This window comes from Pseudopipra pipra, chromosome 16 (assembly GCF_036250125.1).
Source record: "Pseudopipra pipra isolate bDixPip1 chromosome 16, bDixPip1.hap1, whole genome shotgun sequence".
Taxonomy (NCBI): domain Eukaryota; kingdom Metazoa; phylum Chordata; class Aves; order Passeriformes; family Pipridae; genus Pseudopipra; species Pseudopipra pipra.
In genome coordinates this window covers 13,831,007-13,844,848 of record NC_087564.1, presented here as the reverse complement: position 1 = coordinate 13,844,848, position 13,842 = coordinate 13,831,007, and the positions used below count along the sequence as shown (strand labels likewise).

The 13,842-nt window shown below is 40.1% G+C and overlaps 1 protein-coding gene across 3 annotated transcripts in view; it reads right to left on the bottom strand.

Moving 5' to 3' along the window:
• USP22 (ubiquitin specific peptidase 22) overlaps positions 1 to 13,842 on the bottom strand; it is a 95,246-nt gene that overhangs the window by 33,064 nt on the left and 48,340 nt on the right. For all 3 annotated transcript variants that reach the window (XM_064673267.1, XM_064673266.1, XM_064673268.1), the window contains one exon: positions 11,326 to 11,427. In XM_064673267.1, coding sequence (XP_064529337.1) covers positions 11,326 to 11,427 — 102 coding nt within the window. The remainder of the gene's footprint in view (positions 1 to 11,325; positions 11,428 to 13,842) is intronic.

The following is a 13,842-nucleotide window of genomic DNA, read 5'->3' as shown; positions in this document are numbered from 1 at the left end:
TTAGAAAACATTGCAATAAGGGAGTTTGGGACTCCCAGTTGTTGGAGTGGTTCCAAAGGCAGCTCTGTGACCCTGACTCAGGGGAGGTGTGTAACACCCCTTCCACTTTTTCACCCCGTGACTGCTCACACATTCAGACCAGTATTACTGACCCAAACCACATGGACCAGCTCAGACAGGAGCAGGAAGGTGAGGGCATTTCCACACAACAGCCAAGCCCATCTGATGCCAACTCCACAGTGTAACAGTTCACTCTGCCTGTCTGAGAGAAAAAGCAGTCTCACCTTGGGGGGATGAGCTCACTGCTTGCACAGAGCGATGAGTCTCTGACCCTCTGAGCAGGTTCACACAGCTCACCACGGGTCAGGACAGACAGACAGTGACAGAACTGCAGGAACTCTCAGCCTCTCTCAAAAACTAGCCCCCTCCTCCCCTGTCCTGTAACAAACTCCCAGAGCAGGCAGGTACCCAAAAGCCACAGGCTGGGCAGTGAAACAGGCGTGGCCCTAATGCCTGTATCCACTGAAAAGTACGTTGAATCTTCTACTAAAATCATAGGAAACAGCTATAGAAGATCTTGAGAGGTCACCTGGTCTAACCCTCTACCTCAAAGCAAAATTAACACTACCTATATTATTCCTGACAAATGTTTCCCTGAATTGTTCTTAAAACTCTTCAGTGATGAGATCCTGCAATATTCCCTGATACTCTTGTATTCTGAAGTGTTCCAGACTCATCTATGCAAACAAAGTAAGGCAGAGTTTAAGAACTGCAACAATATCAATACTGAATATACACAGACACAATAAAATCCACAGATAAGCTCCTCTACTAGCAATTTCAGACTTCTGAATTACAATAAATGTAATACTTCAAACAGCAATAGCTTTACAAAAGCTCCTAAAATGAGGGAGGAGACAACTTGCAGAAGATACTGGGGTATCACTGGTTTTCTCTATCTATATGAATTTACTGTCTCCCACAGCAAGCTTAAGTTTAAAATAAATGTGGGGGAGAGGGAATGGGGAGTTAAAGCAGGATCTCTGCATAGTGCAAGAATAGTTTAGAACATTTTGGTAAGTCACTCACCTCGCAAGAAAAGGGCCCAGGAGTACTCTGCAAATAAAGGCCTTTTTTCTTCAAGAGTATGAAAAGTGTCAGGTTTTATATCTGTAATTTCACTTTTCAGCATTTTTACTGACCATCTGCATTGCTAAATTGTTTTTCTCTCTCAAGTGTCTCAAGAAGAAACCAATGCAGCATGTTCTCAAAGCCAGAGCTATACAGTATGTAATCATCCACAGCAAGCATTTCTCTTTTTGATTCTCTCAGCTGAAATGAGAAAGGCTGAAAAAGACATTAAGTTCTGCAGCAGAACTTGTACCAAATCTCTCTGAATTGGTATCTTGGCGTATCAAGACCCACTGAAGAAATTTTGCCTGTTGTGCTTCAACCTGCTGCAACTCTGTCAGGAAATCTGAGCAGTGAGTGAACACTGAGGAATGCACACACACAGTCTGGAGCTCAAGTTTTCAGAACAAGCAAGAGAAGAAAACATCTTTTATATATGGCACTGGACATGATCACATCTATTATTAAATATCAAAGCATTATCTGATCCCTGTAACATATAAGGATCAATTGGCTGGAGGAGAAAGACAGAATCACAGAATCCTGGAATGGTTTGGGTTGGATGGGACCTTAAAGATCACCTGGTTCCAACCCTACCATGGGCAGGGACCCCTTCAACTAGAGATGTGGAAACATGTCAGCCACATCAAGAGCTTGGGAAACAGAAAGGCACCTATTTCTGCACAGCAGAAAACACAACATGAGATATCACATACAGCTGTATGCACTGCACAAAATGCCTTAATTACCAAAGAAACCAGAGCCCTCACAACTGTGGTGCTAATCAACCACTCAGATACACAGAGCTGAATGAATTTCAAGTTGACTAAAGTTATGGAGAAGCTCCTAAAGCAACCAGGTAACCAAATCAGGAGCTGCCCTCTCTCACACACCCTACACAAAGCAAAGTTCAGGACATTAAAGTCCTAAGAACCAGAGCACGAAACTAATGATTAATCTCATAACTGCTGGAAGGTCACAGAGAACAGATATAAGACACCCAACATCAAAAAAAATACCAGTAGCAGGCAAAGAACAGCAACTGTGCTTGTCAAAGCGCCTGAATGATCGATCTGGAGCATTATGACACCGGCCTTTAAAAGCCAGTTAACCTGCAGACCCCTTCAAGGTGTTTTCAAATGGCAAAGAAGAGCCTTTATACAAAATAAAACACTTCAAAAGGTGGCACGGAATAAAATATTCTCTTTTCCCTCCCCCAAAGCAGCCAAACTTAAAAGCTCAGCGAGCTCTTGCGTGCTCTGCACAGAAGCACAAGCCTTGCAGCGAGAGCCCTGTGCAGATGGCACCCGTAAGGAACAAGAGGTACTCCCACCAAACTGACAAAATAAAATTTCACACCCGCTGCCGTCCTTTCCCCCCAATATCACACCATATGCTGCCGACAAGTTTTCCCCCTTCCTCAAAACAGATTTCACAAATTAATAACTTAAGGAGCAGGCTAACCGCCAATGAAATTAAATGCATCCAAATATATTAATATGCACAAATTATTGTTGATGAACTGGCAGGGAGCTCGTCCAACAATCCACAACACACAAACCATGCCACATGCTGTTTATGCATATTCCTGCTTTCAGTATATACTGTATCTACCTTCTGTCCACACAAACCCAACTCTGGAAGCAGATAGGAAAGAGCAGAATGGAAGGTCAGAGTAAATATAATCCAAAAGTGATCCACAAAAGAACAAAACTGAGATGGGGATGACTGGCCTTGTTGAAAATGCCATGCTTGCTGTGGTGACACCGAGTTAATCAGGTTAAAATACAGTGGTTAATCAAAGTTTCTTTAGGATTGTTGCCCAGAGAAGCTGTGGCTGCCCCATCCCTGGAAGTGTTCAAGGCCAGGTTGGATGGGGCTTGGAGCAACCTGAGATAGGGGAAGGTGCCTGTGGCAGGGGTTGGAATGAGATGAGCTTTAAGGTCCCTTCCAAACCAAACCAATCCATGAGTCTACGGTTTTTTAACAGAACAAAAACCTCATGCTCAGGACACGCCTCTGTCTGCAACGAGATGACAGGCACATGTTAAACTATAATCAGTGCAGCCACAAAGGCTAATTCTGAACTTCCTTATCTGGCTCTTGATTTAGAGATTATGAAAGTAACTGCATTGGCTGCACCACTGTACAATGAAAACATCCCCTCCAATTCAAGAAAGGCTCTGTGTTTTGGAGGATCCCCACATGACATGGACAAAAAGAGCAACATCCTATTGCTTGCCATGGTGTGGTCAAGAGAAAAGGTGACAGAGCTGCCAAGCTCAGGGTTTGCTGCTGAAGGAGGGCAAGGTCTGCATTTTGTTCCAGCACATGCAGGAAGCTGAGCACTTTTAGCACCTCTGCTTTCCTGTGAGCACCCACTGCTTATTTTTTAAGTTACAGACTAATTTAAAGAAATGCCCTGATATGTTTTCTTTGGTTTGAAACAACCAAAATCTAAATAAGGTATTTTGCTCAGAGGCCCAGAATCAAATTCTGGCTCTTGCTGTTGGGTTTTCCTTGATAAAAAAACTCCCATTTCCATAAAAACCTGTTCAAGCAGAAGCTGACACAAGTCACTGACACCAACTGCATTTTCCATTAAAAGGCCACTTTTCTCACTGCATACTGAAAGTTATATAATGACTTAGTGAAGAAAGCACAGCACAGGAAAAAAATTACCACTGGAGAAAGAGGTAAATCAAATAATTGAGTCAGCAAACATTTTAGACATGAAATCAGCATCTACGAGGAAAAAAAGGGCCTTTTTTTTTTTGGTGCTTTTATCCAACTGGATCCAAGTGATGAAATTTCACCTGAAGAAATGCAGAACACAATTTAGGGAAGTCAAATTGAAACACAGTCTGTAAAATAAAAAAGATGTGTCTGGTTCAGTAACAACCATGGATCCACTTCTTAGAAGTCCAGAGGAGGAAAATCAGGTTTGAATTAGAAGTCTGGAACGTGATCCAAGCCCTGGATCAAGAACCTCGTCTTCTAAGGAATTTCACATTGTGCAAACTCACACAGCGTGTCTTCCTCTGCCTCCAATCCCCAAGAGCCACCTAGAGTTACAAAATTAAAGTATTTTCTATGCAAGTAATAGGGATGGCAAATTTCCAGGATCACAGAAAAATTCAACTGCAATCTGCTTACTTCGTATACAACTAGTTTTTACTTTGTACAGTCTGCAGGGGGTTTAGCTGAGGTAAATATCCCTGGAGATTGGAATTCCAGCTTCACAAACTTTGATGCTTATGTCAATATTTCTTCATCTGCAATATTTCATATTACTGCAGCTACACACAGGCCTATATTTTGGTATCTCTCTTTGGTCTTATTTCCCCACTAACAAATCATGCCAAACAAACTTTACAGTCAAAAATTTTTATTTTTTTTTTTTAAGAATTCTAAAATTGTATGAAAACCCACTCCTCCTCAGACAGTAGAGGTTCTACTCAGCTTGCTATTCTGTTTTAAACTAAACTTATTCCACATAGAGCCATACAAATTAAACCATCAAGCAGACCCTGAACCCGAAAATCTCTTCCAGAACACATTTAATGTATCACTGCAAAAGCAGTTCCAGTGCCAACCTACCACCAATCTCAAGCTTCCAGGTAACTTCTCAAAACCGCTTTGGTATTTTGTTATTTTTTACAGGAATCAAGGCAAAGGATTTATTCTGTACACAGATGCTGAAAAAGAATAACCCCACAATCTCAAAGCATCATATTTGTAAGAGCTGCTAAGAACACTCCTGATCTACAGAAGTTACTCTGGTGGTTTCTCCAACAATCCAGATGGTACTGCAAGAAGATCAACCCTAATATACCATGAAGCCTAACCAGGGCTAGAAGTAGCTGTGATTTCCTTGAATATATAATTTTATTTTCCAAGCTATCCCACTACTAATGCCTGATACCCCCTGGAGAAAAGCTGTTAACTGGTTTATACTTCAACTTGTTTGGGTATTTTAACTTGACAGCAGGACTAAACCCCTGGGGAAAAAGTTCTTTCTTAAGGGAATCTGAATCCTTCTTTCACTAATCTTTACAAGCTGAAATACATGCCCTGCAAGTTTCAGCTTCTGAAAGAATTTACCTTCTTCACACGGGATGCTAAAAGCCTGAAAAGTTTGGTTTGTGTTTAAGATCAACTTTCTGGCTTACTCTAATTTTAAGCCTTACTACTTTAAGCCAGCTTTGCACACGTGTCAGAACCTTTGTTGAGTGCAGTAACACAGGAGAAGGCAGCTCTTGCAAAATCACCAAAAAAAAAAAGCACCATGTTTTCTGCCAAGTATAGAGACTGAGCAGACTCTGCAACCAGCCTGAGTGCCCAGGAGAGGCTGGGACCACACAGCTGGAATCAAAGGGAAGCAAACAAAAGGGTGAAGAGAAAACCTGTCCTGTCATCCCCAATGGAAGAAAGTGCCCCAGCTGCAGCAGGTATTAGAGAGCAGTGCAGTGCCAGTTCCTTTGCTTGAAGAACAGCATCAAGATGGAAGGATGAGAGGGTGAAACATGGTAAATTCTCACTGCTCTCATCAGAAAGGCTTTTTAGAGTTTGGCTCTCAGTGATCATTAAAAAGAGTATGTCCCTGCAAAAGCATGACATGAAATGAAAACATCAACAGAACAACTCATACACTGAGTGACATCAGCTCATGTTCTTTCTGAAAGGGGGCCTAAAATTCAAACAAATATTGAGATAATAAGAGTAGAACCCCCCCTTGTTCCTCAGTGAAGCTGGCCTGGGGTCAGGCATTCTGAGGAAGTGCTGTTAATTAGTAAACTCTTCAGATGGGAAGGTAACCTGACTGACTTTTCTCTAACAAAAGTTTCTACAACAAAAGTTTGCTCACTCCAAGTAGGAAAAAAACGCTGCAGGGACTTCACTGATAACCAGGTTGTCCCTAATCTCACTCAGGAGCAATTAAATCACAGATAACTCAATCAAGGGCTGTGGAGATAAACCACACACAGTGACATTACTGCAGCAATGCAAACTGCTTTCTGGCACCAGCCTTGGAAAACCAGGTGACAAACTCTCAGACAGTCAATACACAAAAAAGCAACTGAAACATCCAACCTCGAATTTCTTCTCAAAAAGCCTTTTGCAGAAAAAACCTTTATATTTTATATTGATAAAGAGCTAAGCTTAGAAAGTCCAACAAGACTTTCTGAAAATAAATCTATACAAAACTCCACGAGGAAATCACTGTTTATGTTTCAGATTTCTTAAAATATTCACACCCCTCTAATTTTTCTTAGAATTCCCTGGGAGCTTTGGGAGGAAAGGGCTTTTTAAATTTATTTTTATGATCAGGTTTATCAATTTTAGACCTAGGAAAAATATTATACAACTCAGCCCAATGGTCAGAGCTCATGACAAGGTAAAACAGGAACAGAAGGATCTCCCTGATAGAAGGGTATCATTTTTTGATTATTTCAACCTTTTAGGAAACACTTTTCCAACCAGACAACCATTCCAACTATGAAGGTAGGTAGAAAACAGTCACAGAAGAAACATTCACCTGAATAGTCTTAAAGGTGGTTTTCCTTTCCTTCTTCACACAGCAGTTTAAAAGAATTCAAAAATCAGATTTCTATTCAAGGTGCACTTCATGCAGTCATGATTTCAAAGTATTACTGCTTACAACTCAGTAATTTAAATTTAAAGCTACAGCTAAAACTATAGTGCTGTACCAAGCCATTGTTTTTCATTCCACTTTTCCACTTGAGCTACCTTAGGTACCACTCAAGTAGAAAAAGTACACCCAAAAGCTGGTACATTCACAAAAACACCCAAGTACTAATGCAGCCTTCAACACCTCCAAGTTAGAAAAGCAAAAATGCTCCTGGTAGCTTGTCTAGAGAACCAGAAATATCTTCCAGGCCACTGTTCCTCTTCCCTTGCCACCTTTACACAGGAGTTCTGCTGCAATATTTATTCCACTCATGCTGCTCTTTGTCCCATCAGGCTGCTCAGCATTATTGCAGCTGCAAAACCCACCTGCTACTCCCAGGCAGTTCTGGCTCTGCCACCTCTCCCCACCCCATCACTCCTCCTGAAGAGGATTTGCTCAGTCTCCTGGAAAGGCTGTCCCCTCTTCTGCCTTTTTGCAACACTGCAAATGGGAATCCCAGGTGGCTCCTGCTAATTACCCACGTGCATTGGGAGTCTAATTCTCCCCATTGTTAATATACCCATCTTTAGCCACAAAGTCACTTCATATGCTAATCAGAGACCAGCTGATCCCAAGCTAATACTTGATGTACTCAGGAGAACAGATCTGCTGGGGGTATTAATGACAGCAGAGCAAGATGAGCTTGGAAAATAGTTCCCAAAAGATATTGTATCACTTCTAGTTCAACCCTATAACAAAGGATTTGCTTGTGCATTTGGGGCTTGGTTGCTTCCCTCCCTTGCTGAGGGCAGCCACTTCACAGGCAGGAGGAGACTGAAGAAATAAGACTTTTCTTTTACACTGTTAGATTGTAGATTAACAATTGTTAAGTTTTATCTAATTTTTCCATACAAAAGCTTTGGTGTTTATGGGATGCTTGAAACATCAGCTTCAATCCAAAATTAAAACGAGCATTTCTATGGATAAAACTCTCTATGAATTGAATAGTCTAGGACAGGATTCAGTCCTGCTGCTGAGAGCAATGTAAAGTAACTTAGGAAATTTCTACTTTCCCCACAATTTGCCATCCCTTAAGCCTAATCTGGTTCACCTGAAAACAGCTGAGGGAGCACATGAAAAAATCAGCATGGTCATGCCTGGAGTAGAACAAGGCCTGAGAATGTCTTGGGCTGGCATTGCTACCACAGAGCATATTTATGGTCAGAGTAGACCCTACATTCTTCTTGAATGCCTTGAAATACAGAAGCTCTATAAAATTTCCAGTCTGTTGGGACATCAGAACATGAAACGTCCCATGTAAAATCCACACTGCAAGGATTTTTCATTGTGTCTTTTTGCCTGTAGGACACCTCCACGTTTCCACTTGGTTAACAGTGTGTTCCAAGTCACTTTGAAGATGCTTACAAGCAACATTGGGAACAGCCCTTCATATCCCAAAAGGTGGAATCAGCACAGTTTCCACAGCCTGCAGCAGTGCCTGGTGTGAGTTCTCATTTCAAGAGCAATTTGCTCAAAGGTAAAACAGTGATTCAAGGGAAGTTACCTGTGCTATCTTTTTACAAGCTGGAAAAAGCTACTACGAGATGGAAAAGCATCTATGAGATGAAAACACATGGCATTTTAAAAGAGAACCAAGCAAAATTTATGGGTATCTGTTAAGTTTTTCGTTTGGGGTTTCATTTTTTTCGAGGATATGAACAAGAAGTTCCTTCTTCAATGGGTTTCAAATTGTCCCTCAAGTAGAAAAATCAAAAGCTATGAGTTTAGCAGAGTGTTTTTTTCTAAGGAACTACCAGTTCAAGCCTCCATTATAAGATATTCATCTCATGTCTGAGTATTCTTCAGTTTTAATTCATGGTGCTGATGAAAGACAAAAGGATCCTGCAGCTGTATAAAGGTTCCAAGAGCTCAAAAACCAGCAGACACATCCAGCTGTTTAAGCAGCACTGTGAGACTGCTACAAAACTGGGATTAAAAAAATTCCATCTGTGTACCGAGAATGTTCAGCTGTAGAGTAAAACATCCACCTAAATGAGTGTCATGCAAGTAATAGATAGAACAGGCAACCACAACAAAACATATTTTACCACCTAAGCGTGTTCTGGATATGAATATCATCACGTTTAATGTATTTCATTATTAGGGCTCAAAATCATATGCAAGTCCTTCACATGCAAGTTATGTGCATCCTTTCAAGGCCATACCCATCCAGGTTTCAGAGTACTGTGCTGCATATTTTAGTTATAACACTGATACACTTTGTCTTACACAAATGCTGAAACAGGTGTTGGCACAAAAACCACTCCAGGGCATCACAGAGCAGTGAAACATCCCTCCTCCCAAGTGACATCCGTGGATCTCTGGGGGTAGGACAGAAAGCCACAGACACCCCTGGCCTTCCTCTAAAAACAGCTTTGCAAGGAGCATTTTGCACATAAAAGGCAGCTGGTTATGTTTTAACAGACTCTTGTGTAAACAGAAGTGCTCAACAGATGTGCAGAGATGGTTATCAACATCGTCTTCATTTTCAGAACCAATAAAACTGGACACGATGACTGTTCTCTGAGCCATTTACCTACCTCTGAAGATAAACTGGATTCACTAATATCTGCTGTGGAATTGAGAAAAACTGGATGTCAAAAGAATGGAGTATTAGAAAAAGTGAGAAATGAGAATGTCCAGCTAATTGCAGCATTTCAGTCTGCAAATAGGGCTCTTCACTGATAGGAAACTGCAAACAGACAAGTCAACGTGAGGGAAGGAAAGGCAAAAAGACTCTGAATCAGATTTATATTTAGCAGCAGGTTAGATGGAGAGAAAAGGCTCAAGGACAATGGCAGGTCTTTTCTTCCTTCAGCTAAACCCCCAACGCAGTTTTGTGAAAGAAAGCAAGTCGTCTGCTTTTAACTGCAGCCCAAAACTGCATTATGTCTCCTGGGTGCTTTGATTTTTTTTTCCCCCCCTCTTTTTAAATCTCAGCACACAGGCAGCTCCAGGGCTCAGTAGGAGAAATTCTTAAAAGCACGCCTGCAGAAGTGAAGAGATCAGTCATTCCCTTGTCCCCGTGTTCCGGGAGCTCCCCCGCCCAGGCAGCCTCAGATGAGATTTCATGCAACCAGACATGTCCCTTTTTAAACAGCCTGAAAAATTTAAAATCCTTCAAGAGCAGGCAGAGCATTCCTTCAGATTGGAAAGAGAAACACAGAAATGTGCTTCGATTCTTCACAAAGGTCACGTTAACCTTCAAAATTCTATCAAACTTCTTCTCCCCCTGTGCAGTTCTATTATCTTTAGTAATTTGTGACATTCTTTACAAAACACATTGGGCTTTCACAAAACACAAGATCCCAATGTGAACATGATGCAAGCAATCTTTGCCTCGTCATTTTTTCCTAGGCTGCTTGAAGTTTCCAAAGTCCAGATGTTTTTCCAGCTGTCTCCCCTGTCCCAGTACTGCAAATGCATAGGTTCCTTCTTCAGAATTACTATTTTTGACACATTTTCAACTTACTCTATGCTTCTCAGTCCATTCTTTCCAAATATATACACCCATACTTTGGATTCAGTATGACTTACTGTATTAGAAAAATGACATTAGAAAGTTTTAGCAGGTATGTTCAGTGTATTTTGACAAATGCAAATGTGCTGAAAGTGTGATGTATTTTCATAAAACAATACTTAGCTTTACAATTGGGAAAAAAATTTTAAACAGTTTCCTGTTTCCAATGTCTATGATGATCAACCCTGTGCCATTAACAACCTTGTACCATTAACCATTATCTTCAACCTTCACCATGAAAATATTACTGTGAATTTAACAGAAAAATGTCAGTTAATCTTACTTTGAGCTTGTCATGAAGCTAATTTTATTAGCTCCCCCTACTTCTCCAATTTAAAGGTAGCAGGGAAAAAACTGGGAAAACTATTAATTTTCCATTGCCTTTACCCAAATACTCTCCAGCAATAAGCAGATACACCCACATTTCAGAGACTTCTTTGCTCCAGAGTACTGAACATCAAACCTTTGAGATGCATTTCAAACCCGCTGTTTGACGCACACTGGAGAACAAATCACTTTTCAGAGTCCATGTGCAATTGAAGAAATCCTGTTTAGAGTTTAGAACACGAAGCAGGAAGACATCTGTGCTGCTTCTGTCTGCTAAAACCAGATTTACCAACAGGCTGCTATGGTTAAGGATACATTACCTACAGGATTTCCCTTCATATCCCTGCACAGGATCTCTGGTGAAGGCTGAGCTAACATCAGTCATTTCTCTTCACAAGCACAGTGTAAAACAAAAAAAGATTAAGTTTTGTAGCTGTTACACAGCTGAATCATCACCAGTACCTGACGTGACAGAGAAGATATCCTTCCACAGCATGAGAAAGGCAGTATAAAATAAACTGATTTTGTTATCCTAAAGCTTACAGAAATCCACTACAATTACGTCAGGGTAAAAATATTTATGGAAAAACAGCACAGAATTTTGAGCATACCAGTGACTGAAAATTTGGCTCTGGAGAGGATTTCTGGAACTTACCTATGGTGCAGTTTGTGGTTATTTTTCTCCGCTTGGGGTTGTGTCGTAGCAATTCTAACTCTCGCTTGGTCGGCTCCCATGTCGAATACTTCTCTCCAATGCCTAAGCAGAAGAAAAGAAAGTTTCAGGGAGTTGTTTAGTAAAAGGATTAAAAACTCTGTTCAACAAAGTTTAAAGTGCTGTCCATTAGGTTAGATTTGATCTATGTACAACTACAGGAAACTCATTGCTTTCTATCCCTCCTCCCAGAAATATGGTTCAGAAAGGCATCACCCGTTTTTCAACAAGTATGAAGGAAGAAAAAATAAAGAGCATTTCTTTACTTATAAAGAATAGCTAGGTCAATAAACTTTCCATTATGGGATTATAATCCTCCTTCCAGTTAAAAAGAAATTCCAGTACAAGAACAAACTCGTTTTTACTCAAAAATACATTTCTTTGTGCTCAGAGGAGGTTAAATGACAGAACCACCACATGATTTTAGAAGATACAGGATAACCAGGAAATCTCATCACCAAATTCTGACAAGTTATTAAATAAATCTAAGCTGACCCAACTTAATGGACAGATATAGGCTTTATCTTTACAGAACAGCAGAATTTACTAATTCAATACACTAAACAGTTACTACATGTGTTAGGATATACCATTAGAGTATGACCTCTCCTTATACCATTAATGTAAGATTGCACATTATCAAGTTTTAATTCTTGAGATTCGCTTTACTGACATATGGCATCTCCTAAAAATGCAATTAGTAGCAGGTTTAGACACCACCCTCCCTCCACCAACCAGCCAAAACTCTCCAAATATTAAACTACTCTTTCTCATGAACTGCAGCTAAAAATCTGTCATTACTCTCTTTAAACATCAACACTGTATTTCCAATACATTGTTTTTGTTCAAAGGAAAGTGCAGTAGAAATGAGTCAGGTAAGCAGCCCAGAGAACAGATTTGAAATAAGCAGAGAATTGTGTTCAGTGTAAACCTGATACAAGAAAAACACAACAGTGAAGACTCACGTGCTGACCAGCCAAGTACTGCTGCAGCATTTTATGTAGCACAGAAATTACCATGCAAGGTCAATTATTCTGAGTCACAAAGGCATCTTGGCATTGAAAATAAAGAATAATAAGATGACAAGCAATCTATTCTAAAACTGAGGATTAAAGTCAATTAAGAGTTATTTTTCACACAGTGCATGGAGCAGAAACAGTGCTGTGCTACAGAAAATAAATTATAAATCATATATATGAAAAGAAGGAGAGTAGAAAAATATAGCTGGAGGCTTACACATTCTGCATAATATACATTAAATTTTAATAGCTCTTTGATCTTCATTTTCAGAAATTGCTATGCTTGTCAGAAGCTACCCTCCCAAAAATGTTCAATTCATAGTTACTACTGACCCTCCAGCTTCTACTAAGAGAAGGTCTCATTTTTGGATTCTTGAGGACTAGAGAATTCTTATTTACACAAATGCACCCGTCTCTCACTTTATTTGATTCAATAACAGATTATTCAAGGAGCATAAGGGAAAATACCAGAATCATGCAGTCCCTTTCCTTTATCCAAGGTTCAGCATCATGCCACACACCCAGGAAAACAAAAAAGGCAGGGAATGACTGAGAGACTGATGAGATGACAGAGCTGCAAAGCTTTGAACACACTGTAGGTTTGCAGAGGCAAAAGGGAGACCCTTTGGAGACGCACATATGGACAGGTCACACAGGACACAACATTGGCTTCCAACAGGTTTGGTATTTGATGCCTTCAGCAACCAGATTCAAAATGCTCCCTTAGGAATTTATGGAAATAACTTTCAACACCTTGTTAGTACCAGCAGTTGCACTGGGCAGCTGTAAACTCTTGTGTTTGGGTTCTCCATAGTTAAAACACGGCCAAACACAATCAGGATCACGTGATGTTGCAATGAACTCTCATGGTAAAATTTAAAAAAAAACCCCTCGGATATATATATAAATCCTGGTTTAAATCAAATATAACAAAATTCATACCTGGAAACACATGTGCGCTCAACTTTAGCCATGCAGTAGGTCCACATATGTCAGCGGGACTATTCATATATATTTATATATATATATATAATTATAGAGCTTAAATGGTTATAGAGGATGGGGACCAAAGCATTTCACAAGAGCAACCCTAAGTAAGGTTAAACATGACACACTGGATCACTCTGAAAGGTTCTGGGAGAATCAAGTATTGTTCAATTAAAAAGAAATGAAAGCAAACAGAAAACCATGTACAGTTAATGGCACAGAGCAAAACCAGAGAGAAAACATTCTTGCAGAAGCCTTTCATTAGAAAAAAGCACAAGTCAAGTCAGATACAAAAATTAAAAAGTGTTTTCTTCCAGCTATATAATTTGAAAGTAATACTGAGGTTTTACTACTCTTGAAAATTTGGGAAAAAAGACAGAACCATTTATTAGGAATGGTTTGATGTTTAAAAATTAAAAACAACCAAAACACAAAAAAACCCGAAAAAGGTTTA